Genomic DNA, 22,969 nt, shown 5'->3' with positions numbered 1-22,969 from the left:
AGAAATCAGTCACTGCTGCTATTTAGACATGGCTGATTTGCTCTCCACAACGCAGAAGATCCCAAATGTCTTTTTGGGGTTTTTTTGTGTGTGAGCTGTGCTGCTCCTCCACGTCATCCTACGTGTTTTTTTTTTTTCTTCCACTCCATCCTTAAAACAGCAGCCGGCCCTCCTCTGTACTACTTGACAGGCTCTACCAGTCCAGTCCTGAGTATCGCCGTCTGCAGAGCGTTATCCGACATGAAGCTGGGACTCGCAGCTCTCCTGTGCCTCTCCAGCCTCGTGTGGCTGTCGGAGTGCACACCTCCGACCTGCTACTCCAGAGCTCTCGACCTGAGCAAAGAAATCATGACGCTGCTGGATAAAATACACACTTCTCATCGCACGGTAAGAGAGTCTACGTTTGTGGCGTTTTTGGCATCTTGATGCCACCAGTTATTTAACTCAACGCTCATGTTTGCTGGGTTGCAGAAAACATGTGCTGAGATTCTGCCTACCATCTTCCTGGACGTGCATGTAAGTTGTTCATTTTTTTAATGTTCATTTTCTTTTACTGTATAATTTCCCAGTAAATGAAGCGCTAAATGTATCAATTTAATACAAAATCAACTGACTAATTTAGTTGTCGCCCACTCTGTTAAACTGGCACAAGACAAATATTTCCTGTGGCAAATTTGTACAGTTTGGATATGTGCACTGAGAATGCCCAAGGCACAAAATCTTAAGCTTTGATTTGACCTGATGTGCAGATGTTTGCAGTTTGACAGCTGTGCTGTGCAAAAGAAAGAAAGAAAGAAAGAAAGAAAGAAAGAAAAGAATAATAATAAAAACTGGAAGTATTTCTCTTGGAGATTGAATGTAAATACTTGTTTCATGACTCCAGAACTCCTGCATCACTACCAAGCTCCGTGACTTTCTTTACGTGGTGTTGAACCATCCCAACCAGTACTGCAGAGAGAAACCCAGAATGGTTCTGCTGAAGCGCAAAATCCAGAACCTTTACAGCATCATCACCAGAATCTGTTATCGGGTAAGCACTCCGCAGTGTGTGTGGGTTTCTTTTTGAGCTTTTATGTTTTTCAAGTAGAGCAGCTACACCACATGTTTCTTGTTTCTTGTTTCTTGGCAGGACTTGGTGTTTTTCACAGACGACTGCCAGGCTATTGATACTGGAAACACCAGTCCTTACTATGCAGAGGACAGGCTTCAGCTGCTCCAAGAGGACAGATGATCAACAAAAACACAGATATCCGGGCATACGCTGGGCTGTTACATTCATATAAATACCACAGTAACAACACGTAGAATGGTAGAACATGCACCATAAACACCACATACTAAAGTGTATCAGATGCAGCATAAACACATCATAAGGCTTTGGTAGTGCACGCAGTGCTGTTTCACACTGTACCCAGTTGGGTACACACTCATGTTATTGGACATGCATGGCTACATTCCAGCAAGGAGTGCAGAACTTTCCACAGGAAATTTGCTGAATGCCAACCATGCCGATGAAAACCTTGAAATAACAAACCAAGGGAGCCAGCCTTAACCGCTGCTTACTTACCAGGGCTGATCAAAGCTCCGCGTGTCATTAAGAGAAATATACCGTTGTTGTCGCAACCTGTAGCCTGACAAACATGTATTTGAGGGAGCACTGTAACGCATTTTGTAAACATCTGAAGACCTGAACATGGTGGGGAAAGTGTTATGCGAGAAATAGATATCTGCCATGCTTGTACAGTATGTTCCTTCTGATAGGGTTTGAAAGAGTTGTGTCAGTTCTGCTGCTTGTACTCATGCTGAATGAATATCATGGATCAACGGCCTTAAGCAGACTGAATGTAAAATAATAGATGTATCACTATCAGAGAGAGAAACTCACTGCCTTTTATGAGTACTTACCCATGATTACCCACATATGCAATAAACCATCTCTTTATCTGTCAGAGTTCATGCCCTTGTTGATTTGTTCTTCAGAGTTATTAAAAAAATGTCTGCCAGTTGTTTTTGGAAAGAAGGGATTATAAAAACAAAAAGAAAAGAACTGGAGGGTGAGTCAGCAGAGGAGCCCTCCATGAAAACATTATTCATACTCTTAACTTAATTTTCATTCAGCTCTTATTGATTAATTTAACTTAATTAGAAAGCTTTTTGTTTTTTATTTAAAGCTGTTCTGTATTGAGTTACCACTGTGTCATTTGTCTCTTCAGTAAGCGTGGATGTGTTTTGAAATGTGACCCATTAACTGTGACTGAAAGAAATCCACAGACAAAATTACTTTTTATTTAATTTTGGCATTTTGGCCACACAAGGTTACTTGGACAAATAATTATGCTGAAATCTTGGATTTTCAAGACTGTTCTTCCCAGATGTGAGTTGTGGCCTTTGCTGCCCTCTGTTGCCGAAACCACACAACCAACCTACAGAAAATTTCCTACTTTTGTTAATTTATACAGACAGACAGAAAAGAATTCTGGGATTTGTTGACCTTTCAAAACTAAAATATACAAGAACAAGTTGTCCTCTTTTCACATACATTTTTCAAAGTGTGAAACTGTTTTCTCATCACAGGCTGAAATTTTGCTTTTTATGTATACAGCACTTTTCTCAGCACCCTATATTACTGCTTGGATGTCATTCAAACAATTATAAATAGATCTGCTTTATGAGTCATTTTGGATGAGGTCATGGTGTTTTGAATACTGGCCTCTGTGGCGATGCAAGTCCTTGGTTTCCGTTCATATCAGTATAAAAATAAAATGGAGTGCTTGAAATTACCTGTAAGGTACAGCATTACCTATTAGACATTCTCATTTTAAAAGACAAGAGGCTTAATTATTTTTACATGACAAAGTTGCTCTTTTCTTTCACTGTCGAGTCATAGAAAGAATGGCCAAAACAACAACATGCTTCACGAAAGTAACCAGTTGAAAATTCTAGTGAATTATTTATCTCTTGAATTTTCCATTTGACATCAATACATCAATACTATTCAAAAGTAGTCTGAAATTCTGATCTAGGTTTGCTTTTTTGTTTATTTTTTAGAGTAATTGATGTATCTGATGTTGCAAGTGTAAAGTATTATGTTTTAAATTTGTCCCAAGTTTACTGATGCCTTATGTGCCACCCCAGCTTGTTGTTAGATTTGCATTTTTAAACATTACAGACTGAGATTACCTAATGTGTTCAGTGTATTGTTGAGCTCTAAAACAGCTGGACATAAGTACATCTAGACTGTGTTGTCTCTCTCTCTCTTTTCTTTTTTCTTTTTATTCAGTAATTTAAATCAAGAAAAACAGAACAGGTGAGATACTGCATTGCACTGCATTCTTACAAAAAGGTAGCTTGCTCCTCAGCTTACATAAAGGCGACCCATTTCTTCAACTTCTTTAGAAAGGTGTCTCCTTTAGAGTTTGGCAAGAAAGTCAACCTCTCCATTATAAAGATTCCCCTAACAGTGTCAATCTATTCATTAAGACTTGGAGGGACTTTGGTTTTAATATTCAGATACTGGATTTATCCTTGATAGGTAGTTCTCATTTGTTTCATAGTCAAGTCTCAGCTTTAGAAGGATTTTGACAGTGCTCTGATCTGTCACAAGGTGGTGCTGATTGACCTATAATTCTACATCTTATATCATTCTACATGTTGTACATCTGCAACAGAAATGCATTTTAAACCTAACCTTTGAATGAAAGTAATACTAGAAAAAACACTTTTAAAGGGTCTTACGCTGTTTATCTTTCAATTGCAGTATTTTTTAAGCAATCATCACCCTCTGACTCATTTTGTTCAGAAGCCATCACTTGACCTATCCGTCTTAGGTAATTATAAGCCATTTTCCATCCTTGCATTTATTTCAAAAATTCTTGAAAGAGTAGTTGTAAAACAGCTAACTGAACATATGCGGTGGAATTGTTTATTTGAAGAGTTTCAATCCGGTTTCAGAGCTTTAGTGAAGGTTACAAGTGATCTTCTTTCAGCCTCTGACAGTGGACTCATCTCTGTGCTTGTCCTGGTAGATTTCAGTGCAGCGTTTAATACTGTTGACAATAACATTTTATTACTGCGATTAGAACATGCTGTAGATATTAAAGGTACTGTGCTGACGTGGTTTGAATCATATCTATTTAGTAGACTCCAGTTTGCTCATGTAAACGGAGAGTCCTCTTCACACACTAAGGTTTATTATGGAGTTCCACAGGGTTCTGTGCGAGGACCAGTTCTGTTTACATTATACATGCTTCCCTTAGGCAGTATCAGTAGTAACTATGCAGATGACACCCAACTTTATCTGTCCATGAAGCCAGATAACACACACCAATTAGTTAACTACAGTAATGTCTTAAAGACCTGGATGACCTCAAATTTTCTGCTTTTAAATTAAGATAAAACTGAGGCCCTGAAAATCTTAGAAATGCAGTTTCTAGCCAAATGCTTACTCTGGATGGCATTACTCTGGCCTCCAGTAACACTGTTGGGAATCTTAGAGTCCTTTTTGATGAGGACATGTCCTTAAATGCACATTTTGAACAAATATCTAGGACTGCTTTCTTCCATTTGCGCACTATCTATAAAATTATTTTAGAGTGTCGCTGAAAAACTAGTTCAGTGCAGCATTTATTACTTCTAGGCTGGACTAAAAACTCCCTGAAAACCCTTCAGTTAATCTAAAATGCTGCAGCAAGAGTGCTGACAGGGACTAGAAATAGAGCATATTACTCCTATGGCTATTGGCTTCCCTTCATTGGCTCCCTGTTAAATCTAGAATCGAAATTAAAATCCTGCTACTCAAATACAAGTTCTTTAATAATCAGTCTCATTGTATCTTAATGACATCAGAGTACCACATCACCCCATTAGAGTTCTTCACTCTCAGACTGCAGGTTTACTTGTGGTTCCTAGAGTATTTAAAAGTAGAATGAGAGACAGAGCCTTCAGATTTCAGGCCCCTCTTCTTCTTCTGTTTCCGCTTTTAAGATTAGGCTTAAAACTTTCCTTTTTGATATGGTATATTGATAGGGTTGGATCAGGTGACCCTGAATACACCCTTGCACTGCAATAGGTGTAGGCTGCTGGGGGATTCCTATGTTGCATTGAATGTTTCTTCTTCAATCACTCAGTCACTCGCTATGTGTTTATACACCTCTCTGAATTTAATTATTTGTTATTATTAATCTCTTATTAATCCACTTAACCCAACTCGGGTTAAACTCTGTCACAAGTATAATACAGCTGGACCATTTGAAGTTCAGTGCATATATGTATATATATATGTATATATATATATATATATATATATATATATATATATATGTGTGTGTGTGTGTGTATATATATATATATATAGTTTGGATCATGTTGCATAAGCATTTTATTTGATCAATTTTCTGCATTCTGAATCATCAGGTCTGAACTCTTCACAGCTAATTAACCTACCCTGCATAGACGAAAAAGTTAGCAGCAAACGGCTCGTTAAGAAATCCGCCTGCAGTGCGCTAATAAAGCTTAATTGCTGAGCTTATTAATCATCGTTCTAGAGCCTCAGAATCCACCTTCTTTTAAGGCAAACGAGAACAGAGCATTTAAACCACATGCGGCCAAGTTATTAAACAATTTTATGTCCTGTGACACTGCACCAAAAATGTTAAATGCTGCACAATAAAAGCACAACTTTGCCGAAGGGTGACAGAAATCATTGTCTGCCTTGCTGAAATAAATGTCCTTATAAATGACAGATCATAAACTTATTTACATGAAAGGATCTCTGATGCACTTTGTGATTTCGTTTGGTTTACGGGGTTTTCAGGCAATTTTCCATCACATTTAGCACTTTTATTGCACTTTAAAAGAAAACGCTGCCTCATTAGAGCGCATAACAAAATGTTTCCCCCTTGTTTTCCACTAGATGACTGGCGCACTCAACGCGATAGTTACAATAATTACCCCGTTTGGCAAATGTGGCTGTGTAGTAAGTGTTCGGGCTGCATGGCGATTCAAAACTCTCATACTGCAGAGCCACGTTTCTCCCACGCCTGCAGTAAAGGCACCTTTTAAACGCACAGTTCAGATTATGAGCTCGCTCGCTCGGGTCAGCAGGGCACCGATGCAGTTCAACAAACGTGGTTGTAAACGAATCATTTAACAGTTCCACTCCTGATGGCCTCTTTGTTGTCCCCGTGGTTAACGACCTGAGCCACATGCAAAGTCAGGTCACGGGCACAGGCCATCGAGGGCCTGTGTGACTCGTAACGGAGCCAAAACGGTACTGCCCCCTCCGGTGGGCCTTACCGTCCACGTAAGCGCGAGAAGGACAGTAATCCAGTAATCTATATATTCTGCATGCAACATTTGTAATACCATATATATATATTTGACAAACAGATGACAGTGGTGACTAATTGATAAACTATTGGTTTAAAACAAATATATTTAAATGAAACTGATATAAAATCTGATCCTGTGAGCGCATATACGCCCACCGTCATATATGCCAAACTACTACTGAGAGATTATTGAACTTTAAAATAAAAAATTCTCTTTTGTAAATTCCCTATATTCCCATAAATTCCCGCAAATTTGGGTTGAATAGTCATCTTTTTTACGAGCTTTCTAACATTAATATTGTCCTAATCTTTTAGTTTTCACTGAAGGGTTTCACAGTATTGCTGAGGCCTTTATTCGTGGGTTAATTAATAGCTATATGTTTGTTAGCTTCACTCTAATGGGGAAATAGGTTAAAAAAAAAAAAACAGGGCAGGAGAGAGAAAGTGTTTTCAAAATGTAAGAACTTATCAGCAAGTGATATTTGCCAAAGATGAAATTTATTTTCTCTGTTTTTCCTATTTGACACTGGATCTGTAGATTTTTTGGTTTTTTGTTTTTGTTTTTTTAAAGAAATTAAATACTTTAACTTAAAGTAGGAAAAGCATGCTAAGTTACAGTACCGTTTACAGAGATTTTTCCTGGTGCAGGACAGGCTGCGGTGTCCATGGTCACTATTAGATTAGGTTGAAGGTAGCAAGCTGATGATGCTCTCTAGTTTCTATTGCCAAATTCCGCCTTTATACTGAACTGAAACTGGTTAAGGAGTGGAACCCAGTCATGATCGTATGATAGCTCATATAATAGGTGCTAATATATCGCAGACTCCAGTTGGCTAAATCCATGAAAACAGTTGAACACAGTCTGTGCACAAAGAAAAACAAAAATCTACTGGCGCTCACATCAGAGCGGATGTTAGGGTTCCATCTCCTTTCATGTTACATTCCACTTTAAATCCTGCCTTTAGTTACAGAGCATGGATGCGTATTTGACATTACTCAGTGTTCAATTAATTATTTTTAAGAAAAAAAAATCACATAATTTACATTAACTTATTAATATGGGAGTTAAATGCTTTAAAAGTTTATCTAATGTTACTACAATCAATCCTCAACAAGCGCCCACGAAATGTTTCTTTTGTTTTAACAGAAGTATTTCGAAAATAGCTATAATATATTATTGTTATTCATAATAATAATAATTTATTTTGCTCACTAAGAAAATAAACGTTTAAGTTGAAAAGAACCAAAGGCTTACCACTAAACAAAATATGAATAATCGCATTGTGTATTAAGCCTTAGTAATTCATGCGTTTTAAATGGATGGTTTTGGTTAGGTCAAACTTTGCAATTTGGCAGTTATTATTATTATTATTACTGGAACAAACCAGGCTGTGTTATGTTACTCTGCGAACAGTAGATGGTGTTGTGGTACCTGAAAAAAGTTGGGGGGTTTCAGATTTTATGGATTTTGGTTTTAAAAAGGTGTAAGGTCAAAAATGTCTCCGTATTTATTTTTTTAAGTAATAACAATAGCCTATTGTGAGCATCGTTCTTTACACTTGTTGTTTATAACATTTGCAAAGTCAACATATCTTGGTAACACTCGAACTTTTTGTATTTAAAAATATATGGTCTCTTTTAATAAAAATCGATACCCTTAATGTGCAGACATTTTCAAATCATTTACACAGTTGTACCATAATTGTATTTATTTAGGACACAACATCAAATTACAGTAACAAATTTCCGAACTTTCTTTAACTCAGATGTAAGTGCTTTCATAATCTCTACTTGGTTTTATTCTCTAAGCTTCTTTAATGATCAAGTAGCACACGGGTAAAATAATGAATTGTATCGTTTTGAAAATAAAGAGAACAGCCATCAGTTTAACCCATAATCATGGCTTAATACGCTTCAAAGAAAGGCCAGTCGGCGTTTTTTCAGTTAGCTGTTTCCTAAAACTACAAATTCACACTGATCATCGTAATTGATCGGGGCTAACACGAATTGTGTGATATGTTTTTTTTTTTCCTGAGATACTTCATTTAATAATTCAGCCCAAAGAGCCACATAACGCAGGCCTATCCCACATGAAAAATTAATACAGAGTAAAGGGCCCATTCCTTAATCATTTATCCTGCTTTGACGGCATCTAATAACCCATTTTTCTTTCGTGAGGGTCAAGAGGTTTTACTACGGAGTCAAACAGCCTCCTGTGATCTTTTGGATGATCTAAACAAGTGACTTTTGTTTTCTGTTTGGCTCCTGGCAAGATAGAGTGCTGGAGACAAAAGAATGAAAGAGTTTCAAAGAATCGGCCGATCCCCTTAGGCTCTTTTGTGTCAAGTTTCTCTTCTTTTTCAGATAGAGCGTTCATCCGTGTGATTTGAACCTATTGTCGGGGATTATGTATTAATTCATCCCTCATGGATGGACTGGACTGGAGGTTATCTGAGAAAAATAGATGAAATTTAAAAAACGGGTATAAATCAAATCGAAAGAAAAAAAAACACTTTACCTTAACTCAGTCTGAAAGCTGTAATATTGCAACTTCGAAGCCGAAGGAGAAACGTGTCTTTGAGAGTGCCTGAATAAATGGGAAACTTTTTGGGAACACTTTCCAGGACAGAAATCTTTCAGAACTGAGGAGGAGGAAATCACGGCGCACTGAGGAGTGTTGCCCGTCCCAGTCCCCCGTTGACATTTTAGGAATGATAAAAGTTCCGCCTTGCCTGGAGCTACAGCCACGCTGGAGCCGGCCTCTGTCTGTGGCAGATTGCCTTTGCTCATTACAGCAATTATTTTACTCGAGTTTAACCCCTGCTTGAATGGCAGGAAAGTCAAGAGAAAGCCTTTAAAACTGCTGTGGAGTGGCCTGTAATCCCCACCCCCCACGCCTTCTCCACCTCCTCCTCCTTTATCTGATCCGCAGTTTTTGTCATTTAATTCCTCCTGATGGCAGAAAATGACTCCGGTGTTCAAATTCAGGTTAAGATGTTTTCTTTATGTGCCACATGGCTCCTGACACCCTGTCTTCCCCCTCAAAGTGAGGTGTCACCTGGCTCGTTTTACACCCTAAATGCACATAATGACACTCAAGCGGATAGTTTACGAGGAGTTTAGCCCCGGAGAAGCAATCTCCCAATATTTATCGGCGTGTTTTGAAGTCAGCACAACTGGTTGTCTCACCCCCTTCTCTTTCTCTTTCTTCCTCTCCCGCAATCTCCACCCCCTCTAAACTCTTCTGGCGCCAACAAAATCTAGGTTAGTTGTTTCAAAGCGAGAGGCGACAGCTGTAGCAATACATTCCACCAAATAACATGTGACAAGTTTAAATTCACGGCGCACACCAGCCGGAGCGCACAGTGAGTGTGACAGGCTCAACTGCAAGGAAAACTAAAGCAAATGTGGGGCTTTCTATTGTCACTCTGTCAGTATGGGTCACTTGAAGCCTTTAATCGTCCCTGTGACGTTTTAAAATAAAAATAATAATTAAATGTTGAAGTCATCGAGCTCATTAGAAGCCTGTTTTTAATTTCTACTCCTTAATAGACCTGATAGAGATTTTTTTAAGTAGAAGAAATATTTTTTTTCTGTTCATTAAGGCGTTAAAAAGATTAAATACTGACTAAAGTTTTCAGTTAGATTTTTTTTCCTTACAGTAATTCGCCTCACCGTCGGCGCAACAGTGTGCATCCTGTCAGTCAAAACGAGCAACCTCTCAGTGAAAAAAGAATAAACAATTTATTGTTAAGTTATGTCACAAATATATTCATAATATAGATGAGGATATTCTTCAAATATACATTATTTTACAGTACAATTATCCCTTTCGAAGGGAATCAATCCGACAACAGACAGTGCTGTCATAAGAAAATAATAAAAATAACAATAAAAAAAATGCTGTGGTTTTCAAAATTCACAAAAGAGCACTCACCGATACTGGATTTAGTAACCCACTATAGTTACGCATTGATATGAATGCAATAAAAAGAAAGAAAGAAAATGAAAAGTATGGATGTTGTGGTGTGGCAGCAGCCTACAGATGCAATTAAAAAAAAAGCCCAACCTAAAGTTTTTTTTGGTGCATAGTCTCTGATGTGCAGCCCTTTCGCCTTTTCACCTGGCTGTAAGCACTCACGAAGGAGTGAGCTGTGTGGCCACAGCACTACAGTCCATACTTAAAAGTCCATTAGTGATATACCATAGGGCTACAGGTTTAAGCTGTTTTCTACCTCCGCGCCGCAAAAATGTCCACCTTAAAGTCATTTAAAGTCTCATCCTATTTATTCAAATAAGATTTTACATTGTTTATGTTCTCCTTCGTTCAAATTCATTTCGGCACAACACAGTTGACATTAAATGACGAATTAAAGTTGGATTATTTTTGCAGTGTGGGAACTTACTGGCGAGGTCTAGAGAAGTGCCTAAACTTCAAGAGCCTCAGAAGGGGGGGGGGGGGGGGGGGTTCTGTGAAGAAGCCTCGCCCTCACCTGACAAGGTGTGACACTGACCTCGGCACCAGGATTCTTCTTTATGTGGTGCAGTGTCACCTCACTGGTCCAAAGGGGTCCCCTCTCAATAGGGGCCCTCACAAAACATCCTTAACCCCCCCTTTGCGTCCCGCTGCTCGCTGCCCTCGTCCTCCGTCCTTGTCAAGCGAGGTGATACATACTGTATCCGACGTGAGCGGCGTACAGTCCAACCGGAGAAACCGGCAGCGAGTGCCTCTGGAACGGATGCGACCCTGCATAGGACGCGGGGACGTGCGTACCGAGAGGAAAGGAAATCCCGAAAGCCGGAGGCAGCATAGGCTTTGCTGCCATTTTCAGTTTTTCAAGTTCTGCCTCTTGCAGGCGTTTGGCCTTAGCTCTTCTGTTCTGAAACCAGATTTTAACCTGGGTCTCCGTCAGGTTGAGAGAACTGGAGAACTCTGCACGCTCGGCGATAGAAAGGTACTGCTTCTGGCGGAACTTCCTCTCTAGGGCGAGCAGCTGGGATGTGGTGAAGGGGGTCCGGGGCTTTCTGTTCGTCTTGTGTTTTCGCAGTGGACAGGCAGGAGGACTCAGCCTTCCTATGGGAAGACAGAACGATTTAATTCAAAACTCTGGTGTCGACGCGCAATGCCAGATCAACACAAGACCAACAGAAAGTATTACAGACATGTAAAACACAATACCAAGAGAAAAAAACTAGATATTCTCGCTTACATATGCTTATATCGTTAAGAGACATTTTTAAATTCTAATTTAGTAACTTAACTGAAACTTAAACTTACTTGGAGATGTGGGAGAAAAGCGTGGACTCTGTATCCACGAAGTCCTGTCTTTACTGTCCGGGCTCTCGGGTTTAATCAGCACGTCTTCGGGCATGTTCATGATCTCGCCCACTGAAAATGTAGAGCTCATAGGTAAAGTCGAGACTGGTGTATCCAGGCTACCAAAAGAACCCATCCGCGCCCCCTTTCCCAGCACTTGGGACGTCCCGGCTACAGAAGCAGGATCCGGCGATGGCACCTCTTTGCTGGGTTTCCTGTCAGCCATCAGCGCCTCTACGCTGAAGGGCAGAATAGGGACTTTTGGCTTCCCGGTCTCCCCCGTGGGACTCAAGCTGGTCTGCATTTCGCCTCTGCTGACGAGAACCGAGCGGGGAGAAATATCTTCAGCCTTCAAACCAGCAGCCAGAGCGGACATGGATATCGATGGGGCCATACAGGGCCGACCGGCACCGCTGAAACGACTCGTTACAAAGCAGTGTCGTGGGGAAGAGATGCTATTGAGGTGCTGCCCTAATGTGACGGTATCCTCATGTTTGTGTGGCCAAATTGGAGCGCAGCTCCTATAATAAAGCAGACGTGGACAGAGAGGCAGCCAATCAGGGAAGACGTGGGCTGGACCCGGAGTGAAAGGGGGCTGAAGAAAGTTTCTTTTTTTTCTTCTTCTTTTTTTTGCAACAACCAATGTCAGATAAACATAAACACGACAAAACTCTTGATGGAGTGTGGTTTCATCAACCCCCACACCCCACCCCCTCGCCCCCAATCACTCCACCACCACTACCATTCTAGTGAGTAAAGCTCCAACCATGAAAAGGGTGGTTTAAAGGCGTGTGGGTTCCTTCTATTATTGCCCCTACTCGTTTGCCATGTTTGATAACACAACTATACAGTCTCAAACATTTTGACTGGGTCGACTCATTTTCCACTTTGGCCTCGCAGTGCTTTAGGTAAGTCCTGACTGTTGCACAACAATTTCCTCCCTCTTCCTCCGTGCCACGCACCCCTCTTGGAGTGCGCAGTTTATTGATGGCTGCGGGGGCTCTAATCAGATTGAAACACACAGGCCTTCGCAGTCATTTAGGGGTAATTATCGGGCTGGGGGGGGGGGGGGGGGGTGTCAGTGGGATTTTTTTTTTTCCCCTTCTTTGACTCCATCCCTTAAAGTACAAAAAAACAAAAAAACAAAAACCCTGAAAACTGATGATGAGTGGGAGCCACGGAGAGATATTTTAATCCCGGACTGTCACTGATTTTCCTGGATGTAGCTCGCATACCCTCTCATTTTCTGGCCACTCCACGAAGAGGGTGTTTTATATAAACCCACTAAAGCTATCTATTCCCCCTGCATTAAAAAAAAAAAAGGGGGGGGGGGGGGGAGCACAGCCCTGCCTCACTGGATGCACGCATCATTTGTAAATATACTATTCAAAAAGAAATCCCATAAATTCACAAACCTTTGGAGTAAAGACAGGCAAGAGATTACCTTTTTTAATTGATTTATTTAGTGATTGATTTTGAGCGCAGTCAGTTCTCGTGATGGCTCCTGCGTTGCTAACTGCCAGGCATAAACAATCTGTCACGATTTGTCAGTCTTCCTAATGGGCAGACAACTTATGTTGTTTTTAGGCGCCAGCAGCGGCGCGGATCAAAGCGCCCCACGTTTTAGGGAGACTATTGAAAAAGTTGAACCCGCACCGAGAGCGCGGCACCGCCTCCTCCTTCTATCCGCCCTATAGCCCGGGGACACTGAGCCATTCAGCCTGAAAAATTAGTTTTCTCTCAGCCGATCGCACGCTATTTCCATCCATTCAAATGAGCGCTATAGTCGTGTAATAGCAGGCTTCTCAGAAGAAAAGGTCAGCGCCCACGGAAGGTTACTTGTGAGCGCGTATCCTCGCTGAAAGGGATTCCATGGTGCAAGTGTTTCCCAAGATACGCGTCAGACCGCGGATCCCTGAGGAGACGCGTTGTCATGACTCGGTGCGGGACTGTGTGGGGTGCTGAGACCTCGAAACAGTCTCAGGGAGGGAAATCCGGAAAATCCATGTTGTGCTGTAGTCATGGTTAAAAATGCAAATGTTTCCTTCGCATGAACGGTACAAATAACATTCACCAGCGATTTGCCAGCTACCTGTTAACGACAAAGTAAAGCCGATGAGTTAATAATTTGCTGTTCACTGAGGCTTGCCGTCAGTATATCAAGGAGCCCACGCTGTGTGTGAATGATAGTTTCAGAGAAATGATGGATCCTGAAAAACAATAGAAAATCATTCAAATGATCAGTTAAACTTCAGGTCTGTCTCGACTGATTTCCGGTTGTCGCTTTCATTTTTAAAGCCTGGTTGCTGTTTTGGGGTTTAGAGCATATAAAATGGAAACGCGTAACGCGCACGTCACCATTTATCATCACCTCAGCTGCACATCCTGTGTGTCAGTCAGTGTGTGCGCGTCTGTGCAGGTAGGAGTCTCCACGTGGAGCTGTTGTGTGTTTGGAAACACTTCAAACCTCAAACCTGAAGCGAGTGGCATCGTTTCTGGAAGCTTTTGGAGTCACACCGGGGTCTCCTATATCCGACTGAGGTCCCCTCTGCTTGGGGCTCAAACACTTAACCCGCACTCTTAAACAGCGAGTCCTCAAATGAGTGTGCGCAAACACAAATAGGCACACAATAAAGTTAAAGTGAACAGCATTGAGGCTCAACCTGCTTTTTTCCCGGTGATGTCCACTATGAAAGTAACGGATATTTTGTTTTTAATAACACGGGTCTGTGATCAGGGAGTGTGCTTTTTTTGCTTTAGTGACCACAATCACGCGATAATAATGATCTTCTGATATCCATCAGCTATTGGGCCTAATTGCGCGCTTCGCACACCAGACACTATTTCCTCACATATCTCAGAAAACGATGATTTGGCGTAAAGTGATTTTAATAAAGTCACAATTAACCCCCGCGGTGCCTGAACGCTGCAGTGTCATTGTTTCCGATTAATTTGCCTTGTGAACAGAGGGCCGGCGGTGCTGGCAAACAATGTTGATGCAATTAGCATCCCAAACAGTAACCTTAAAAAAAGAAAAAAAGAAAGAAAGACCGATATGCCGTGGAGAAGACGATTACCATAGCGTTTCATTTAAATCCCGAGGCAACAAATGAGGGCCGCGTTGAGTTACAAAAAACTGTAAGGCTCATCGGGCCTTTATTTAACTTTATAAACTACCTCTGATTCCCAGTGAGGAGGCAGGGACTCCCGACAAAGGCCTATTGTTGCCCGCTCTGAAAGTTGTCTTAACCCTTTTCATGCAAGGTCTGTCCGTTTAGACTGTAAAGACATAAAAGACAGAGTCCACGTCAAAAGGCATTTCGAGGCAAAAAAAAAGTTTGCTCGACCTTCATCTGGGGATCGTGACATCGCGCGCGTGAGTATAACTGCTAAAATCTTGATTTTTTTTGGAAACGAACAGGTTCCATCAGCTAAATATTATCAGAACGCCTGACCTGTGAGGAATTTGCTGAAGCTCTTTGAGCAACATTAAGTGGCTTTGAGTTAATTGGATGGCGACTTCGTGATGCACCTAAGAGAGATGAAAGGAACAGCCGGCAGTCCCGCCCAAGGTCTCCGTAATGATACGTAATGTATCCCATTTCAAAGCAATTAGCGCAATCAGGCGGATCGGAGCACTTTGCTGCCGCTAAGTAACAATGCATCACGGCCATTTAAGCTTAAGATGCAATTGACACTCTGCAGACTGGTGGTTCAGTCGCTTTAGCAGGTGTACTCATCCAAAGTTCGCAAGTCTCCTTTTTCTGAAGACGGTTTTTAATTCTGTCAAACCTCGCTCACCCATCCAAGCCAAGGCTTCTAACATAATAGTCTGATTAAATCTTAAAGCTTACATGTTTTAGGCTTAAACATTTAAGCTTATATAACTTTGAACAGGAAATAAATAACATAACAAAGACTGTCTCGATCATGATTTTAAAAAAGTAAAATTGACTAAAAGTAAGAAGAAGAGTGTGGTCCCCATCAAAACATGCATTTGGAAAAATTACGCAAATTCAGCATTTTGGAAAACATGAACGTTGAATAGTCATGCATTTCGTGTCATTGTATTTTAGTTATTTTAGTGTGTGTGTGTGTGTGTGTGTGTGTGTGTGTGTGTGTGTGTTTACAGTGTAAGTCGGGGTAAAAAATTAAACAATAAACAGGATGATTATATATCCTGTAACCATCGTGCGCTGGTGTCTCAGAGAATCACAAAGGGCTCGTCTTTAAAGTAGCCATGCTAGCCCCGTGGAATAGCGTGGAAAAGAGAGCCGAGCTGACGCAAACGTGCCGAGCTGACGCGTTTGCAGCTTGGCAGCGATTTCAACGACTGCGTGCGGGTTATGGAGAAGAAATAAAGACAATTCTTGTTCCTGTCACATGCCTGTTTCTCCGAGTCCATCAGATGCACAGCTTACTGAACTCTGTTCCCCATTCATCTCCCTCACCTTTCCCCGGCTGACAGGCAGGATGAATGCGTCCCCGCGGTGTTGATGAAAACCTTCTTGCGGTTCAGGAAAAAAAGGGGAGAGGGGTTTTCAGTCCCGGTTGTCGCCTCCATCCCCGGGGAGGAGGAGGAAGCATGTTGTTAAAGGAGACTCTCTAAAAAGAAATATCAGGATTTATGATGATTCAAGCTTGTCTGCTTAGCACTGATACCCCCGCAACCAAACTGCAAGTAGCCTACTGCAAATAACAGTCGCAAAATTTCTCCGGCACCCCTCCCTCTCATATGATCGTATGATGTAGAAAAAAACAGCACGCTTCGGTCGGCACTTGTTTTTCTCATACAGGCATATCAGAGGATTGTAAAACAGCTTGGGTGTTTGGCTCAAACGGCCCTATTTGTGTTAAAACCACAGCAGCAGCACTAAGTTAAACGCACCTGTGACCGCGTCACGATCTGTTAAAATATTCATGCGCTAATTAAAAACCAGCACCGCGACGGCGCTGTCACTGAGGTTATTTAAGACCTGCGGGCCCCACAGCTACCGAGGGAAGACCACCGTTTAGAGTAACACGCTTACTAATGAGTTTGATTGTAAAACAATGAACGGTGCTAGACTTTGGGCACTTTTTTCAGTGATGGAGTATCAGAATTTAGGGCTAACATTTAAATACGATAACTTTTGATTGATGATTATCAGAAAGCAATATCGGCTTAATTTCACCGCCTCGGTGTGACACGGTGGGCAAAATGTAGTAGCCTACTTCTGGAACTGTTTAGTGAGTTTGACTTTTATTTTTAAGTACTTTTGATTGTTCTTTTAAAAAAAATCAATACTGAAGTTTAAGGGATAAATTCCAACATGGGCCTATGTGTATCATTATTATTATTATTATTAGTTTATAATATTATAAAATATGATTCGTTTATAATAAGTATAATTATATATATATATATATATATATATATATATACACGTGTGTGTGTGTGTGTTCTCTCCCTGACAATTACTGATACATACGCCTTGGGGCAGATAGCCTCTCTGTTTCTCACACCATGACCTCCGCATGACTTTAAAATCACACTGATAGCACGGCGCTATCAGTGACCGTCCATGGCGTTCATCGCTCTGTAAAACTTAGATAAAACTGCGGCTTTTTAAATTTACAGCGTTTCATCGTTCAGTCAAAGACATCTCAATTACCCGAGGTACTGGTGTGAAATTGAATTATCGCCCCTTTATTTCTTTCACGCCATTAAACAGGGAGCATACTAAAAATCATTTGCAAATCACTGGCCTGGGTAATATGATATCTATATGGATTGATTAACTAATGGCAAATCGTGGGATTTGTTTTGATAAGTCCATCATTTGGGCTTTTCAAACGCTGAGCCTCTTGTTGATTAGAAAGTGAATAGAGTCTTAAATGAAATGCTTAATAAGCGCATAACAAGCAGTAGTTTAAGCAACAAATCGTTCCTGTAATCGGAAATGAAGAAAAAAAAAACCTTTATAATGAAGTAAATGATGTAGAGAATTTAAACACTGTCACCCTTAATTCACAACGCTCAAAACAAACTGATTTATTATTATTATTGTTATTATTATTATTATTATTATTATTATTACACTTTTTATAATACTAGAATATAAATACAGTAATTGTTTTTGTAATTTATTTTTGGTAACCACACATGATCTTTAGTAATCTTTTTACACTATTTTAAATAAACAAATTGCCTCACTGTGATCATTATCTAATCACTCATTTCACTTACTCCTGTTTTTTTTTAATGGCACTTATTATTATTTCCTCTGTGGACATCATCACTAATTTGCTCCTCCAACACATATCACAACACAATCATTTTCAATTTTCATCAAGATAAGGAAGAAAAGTGGTCATAGTTATTTGTTTTGAAAATTAATTCTGTGGGAACTGACATGAGATACAAATCGGTTTTGAAATGCAATCATGGGATTTATACAGTGGTGTGTGTGGTTCGGCCTTTTTAAAAATATCACTGCAAAAATCTCTGCCTTGTCCTTCCAGTGACACCACGTACATAAACCAATGCTCACAAAAACCTTAAGCCCATCATTTTGGGTTGTTCTCTGCCGCTTTATAGAGCTGGCCAAAGAAAAGCAAACCTAAACAAATAAAGGAGGGGGCAGAAGCAGGGGGTTTGTCTGGGAAGTTGTGCTGTAGATGGCGAGCCGCTGTGTGCCCTGTCCTTCAGATCACAGCGTAGCAGACTTGGCTCCATCCTAATCTCACAAGTCTCAACAGTCTGAAACTCAAGTTTATCCAGAGGGGGTTGAGCCTCTCGGAGCTCCCCATCACCATCACATCTAACCCACTCCAGCCTTCCGCTTGCCTCCACCCAGAGGAACACACTGTCAGTGACCCTTTACTGACTCTGGCTGCCTAATCCTTTAAATTTGGGCAAAGCCTGAAATGATGAGGAGTTTGGCTTTTTTTATATACAGGTGATGTCCTTTGCCTCTCTGACTTCTCCTGTGGCCGGCAGGCTCAAATTAAAGAACAAAAGACACAAGAGATCCGTGTGTTGTAGCGGGGAGCAAAAAGACCATGTGAGCTGCAGGAATGCAGGAGGATGTTTTACAAATTCAGCTAATATGGACACGAGGGAGGAAAAAGAATGGACAAATCGGAAGTTTTAGGCAGATTTGTTCACACTGAACACACTATAAGGTCACAAGCAAGCAAAAGGATGACGGACACTTAGAAAAGTACAAGAGTGCGGTCTGATTGGTTGGAAATATTTGAATAAACTATACAACACCGTTTAATATAGTATTGTTCAAGTTGTTGTCGAGATGTGGAACTTCAGCAGTGTTTTAAAGCCACTAAAATCACACTTAGGATTTAAGACTAAGTTGCTTTTTTTTTACAGCAATACACAGGAAATCCCTCCTAAAGGTCTTAAAGATGGCTCATCCTGTTCAATTATTGTAGCATAACTGCAAACATTGTGTGATTTTTTTTTAAAATTACAATTCAAGGATATTAAGAGTTTTCTTTTTTTTAATGTTTGGAAATTGAGCTCTGAAAGGATTTTTTTAAAAGGTGTTTATAAAAAAAGACATCTCCACCAGGGCACCACCATTGCCTCTGCCTTTCTGTCTGTTTTATGATGTCAAACCATGTTAGCTTTCTAAATAAGGTTGTCACATACTCCACGATGCCCCTGGAGTCACAGCTTCTCAGTGAGTGAGCTCATTCGAGCGGCAGCGCTTGCACCCACCTCCTTCCACAGGCCCACCCCTCTCCTATGGGAGACATATTTAATTTAATCAAGGCCTGTCAACACATTGATTTTGGCACTTTCAATTATGGCCCAGCCATTTACGGGCTTCATGGGCTGTGGATCTACTGATCTGTGATGAGGGGGGCCCTATCAGTGCAGGACCACATGGACGAGGAGCCTCTTTGTCTTCCTTATGGCCCTGCGCTGTCTGCAGGAGACACTGACACATGGCTGGTGCTTCGGTTTCACTCCCCTCCTGCTACCCATAATTAATCCCTCATTAGACAGGTCTTTATTGTTTAATTTGTGCCTTTCCTAATCAAATTGGGCAGATTAATTGCTACAGAATTTAGAAACGGTGGTGAAAAATCACCGCTTTTAATTGCCTTCAGGTTTTATGACGCCCAAGGCTCTTTTACTGAGCCATCACTGGACACGGGAGAAATATCTCACATCCTAAAGAATGTTCTCTGCACCAGCTTTTGAGTGATGATGCATTACTGGGTTGCTCTTTTTTTTTTTTTTTTTTTTTTTCAGAAAGCACAGCTACTTAGCTGAAGCTCATTAAAATGTTTCTCTGAGATATATTTTCCCTTGCAGTCCTAATTGCAAAAGTCAACCTTACAAATTCTTGTGTTTATTTATGGTCTTGGCCTTTTATTTGTGTTCTTTTTGGACTTTATAGGCAGGGTTGTGTATACGTGTGTGTGTGTGTGTGTGTGTGTGTGTGTGTGTGTGTGTGTGTGTGTGTGTGTGTGTGTGTGGATGGGTGTGGGTGGGGTCTAAGAAAACAAGAGTAAGTTTAGGTTTCCAAAGAGGTCTAGGTGTGCATGAAAGTGACACAGCATATGTGAGCATATGTAAGAAAATGCTTTTAATCATTAAATAATCTTTTCTGTTGGATGTGTTGAAGGGCTCTGGGATTATTAGTGCCTCTCATATTGTTTGAGTGCAGTGGAGAAAAGTGAGTTGGATGAATGGTGTTAGGTGTGACAATAAAAACTGTAACAAGCTATTTGCTTGACACATTTTTACAGCGTATATTTAAGTGGTGAATAAAACGGCAGTAGCTTCTAACACTTAATAAAGAAATGCTTTTGCACGCTTTGCACGGGCACCTTGTAAATGCAGTTCTAAGCCATATTTAAGTGAAAACAGAAATGAATATTGCAGTCACTCTGTAAGGGTAAAGGTTCACACAGCTCAGTGAAGAAGTAAAGGTCAACCTTTGTTCGAAGTGCCGAAAGAAACTTTGTGATCATTGCGAATTAGGTAAATACAATAAATAAAATAATAATTTTTAAAAATCTGTAATGATCATAATAAATTATTACTACCCCAAAATACAACAACAAACCAGACAGTTTCAGGCCCTCCTTTAACAGTTTTGGAAAAAAATATTAATGGTTTGCAGAAATATTTTAAATGTGCATATGCAGTAATCATGATTGTACTTCACACAAAAAATAACTGCTGATTATAGCTTTACTGCAATGATGATGTGTGCACAAAGCACAACAAAATTATTAAAAAATAATACATAACCTACAATCTTTTGTTGCAAGTGCAACATACCTGTAAATCTTTGCATAGACTCTGATATCTGTGTGCAAATGTATGACAAAAAGAGCTGTCCTTGCTGGTTGTGCGTGTGTGTGTATGCAAAGCATCGTGTTTCAATGACATCATTTAATGAGAGCACTGATGTCAAAAGTAAGGTAATTGCGTCGGCTGTCGTGTCACCATACACCTTGGCAATTATAGCGTCACTCAGTGATTATGGATCATTATCTTTTTAAACGGCGAGCAGTCCAAACAATGGACTTGCACAAACTGATCTACTAATTGCTAGCAGATATATATATATATATATATATATATATATATATATATATATATATATATATATATATATATATATATATATATATATCCAGCTTCTGTTGAGTGTATGCAAATTATGAGGTAGAGTTGTACAAATATAATTATTAAATTTCACTTGATGGACAGATGAGCACAGCGAGAAGTACATGTGTGGTATTTAGTGATGATCACTTCTTCACTGTTGATTAATTACACCATTATTCGAATAAGTCAAGGAAATACATTTCACTTCTTCACTGTTAAATACAGTGAAGAAGGACAGAGCTGGATGGTCTTGTGGGAAAATGAGCCATTTACCATTCGCCAGAGGTTACTGAGCCATTTTTTACAAAAAAAAAAGAAGAAAGAAAAAAAGAAAAGGTGGAAAAGTTGGAGAAAACTCCAAGGTGAGTCATTAAATCCATTAAGACAGTAGTGATCTACTAATAAAGGAATTTGTTTTGACTGTAATATCATTTATTAATTTTCACTTTGTTCCACGTTTGCAGGTGAAGTGTTTTCCTCATGGACTAGCTGGTGCTGTCCACAATTGTTTTGCCCTCACTAACCCCTTTTGCCCTCTCTGCACCAGTTGAGACCTTATAAGGCAGCGTAGATTCCTCTGGCTTGTATGCTTCATATTATCTTCACATCCCCCTTATTCAATATCTCTGATGATTATCTCTGGTGAAGCTGAGGCCCACGACCGTGCAGGAGCCTCGGCCCTTTTATGCACAACTGGATCACGGTTCGTTCTTTTTGTGTGTCATACTGTAACAGTTGTGTAATTGGTTTTGTTTCCAACAGATGGTTGTCCACTGTTGCTGTGAAACATTACAGACTCTGAAGTGATTGTTTGGAAACAGATTTAGTTCAATTTATTGTATTTTTTTTTCAGCAAGTGCAGATGTTTTACAGGAAGACATGTTTTCAAGATTAAGACTGTTGATGACAATGAAAATCATTTATATTTTAACCGCTTTTAGTCCAGTATCATAGAAAGCAGCTCACGTGGCCTTGAGTTCATTTTAATAGGTGTTAGCAAACACAAGTGCTCTGACCCAGAAAATTTATTGGATTAAGTCTGCTCTCTTCTCTCTAATTTCCCTTCTATTTGTTATACCAGTGGTTACTGACAATCTAATACTACAGACAAATTAAACAAAAGCATACACAAAAAAAAAAAAAAAAAAAAGTTTGTATTTCCTTTACCTTAACCATCTCCTAAATCCACCCAAATGTTTTTGTGCACAGAAATATCAGCGATTCAGTGACTTTACAAATAGGTGTTGGGTCAGAAAATGCATGTGTCATCTGTTTCTAGTTCTGGTTATATATCTCCAACTTCGTAGCTAATTAGCACTACAGCTCATCTGTGGAGGATGCTATAAATGTTCACTTCCTGTCATGCTACAAAAGAAGTTGTGGGCATAGACTGTATATAAACGATGGCTGGAACTACAGACCCCAACAGGGAAACATATATCTCTCAGCTCCCTTGCTCTATGTTCTCAGTAAACAGTTTTCGAAAGGGGGCATGAGCTCAGTTGCTAATTTTAATTTATGCTAAAAAAGAGTGGGTGATATCACGGTGACTATGTCCATCATTCATACAGTCTTTGGTACAGGTAAAACAATTTGGTGAAGGTTGGCAAAAAGAAAATGGTCAATGAAATTGTTCACAGCAAAGATTATGGATTTATTTGACTGTTTTCATTTACAGAGAGATCAGATTAT

General features: G+C 40.1%; 2 protein-coding genes across 2 annotated transcripts; one reads left to right on the top strand and one right to left on the bottom strand.

Moving 5' to 3' along the window:
* The first annotated feature begins 172 nt into the window (after window positions 1–172).
* LOC146386702 (cytokine-like protein 1) lies at window positions 173–2,049 on the top strand. Its single transcript, XM_084927931.1, has 4 exons — window positions 173–387; window positions 472–516; window positions 884–1,030; window positions 1,130–2,049. Exons 1-4 carry the CDS (start codon window positions 241–243, stop codon window positions 1,229–1,231), a joined length of 441 nt encoding a protein of 146 aa, XP_084784057.1. The 5' UTR covers window positions 173–240; the 3' UTR covers window positions 1,232–2,049.
* An 8,743-nt stretch (window positions 2,050–10,792) lies between these two features.
* msx1a (muscle segment homeobox 1a) lies at window positions 10,793–12,305 on the bottom strand. Its single transcript, XM_084927930.1, has 2 exons — window positions 11,608–12,305; window positions 10,793–11,403 (listed from the first exon to the last, which is right to left on the bottom strand). The coding sequence occupies exons 1-2, from the start codon at window positions 12,038–12,040 to the stop codon at window positions 10,985–10,987; spliced, it is 852 nt and encodes a 283-aa protein (XP_084784056.1). The 5' UTR covers window positions 12,041–12,305; the 3' UTR covers window positions 10,793–10,984.
* Window positions 12,306–22,969: the final 10,664 nt, after the last annotated feature.

Source organism: Perissodus microlepis, chromosome 5, assembly GCF_051167445.1.
Source record: "Perissodus microlepis isolate ML-2025 ecotype Zambia chromosome 5, ASM5116744v1, whole genome shotgun sequence".
Classification (NCBI taxonomy): domain Eukaryota; kingdom Metazoa; phylum Chordata; class Actinopteri; order Cichliformes; family Cichlidae; genus Perissodus; species Perissodus microlepis.
This window is presented reverse-complemented; position numbering and strand designations above follow the sequence as displayed.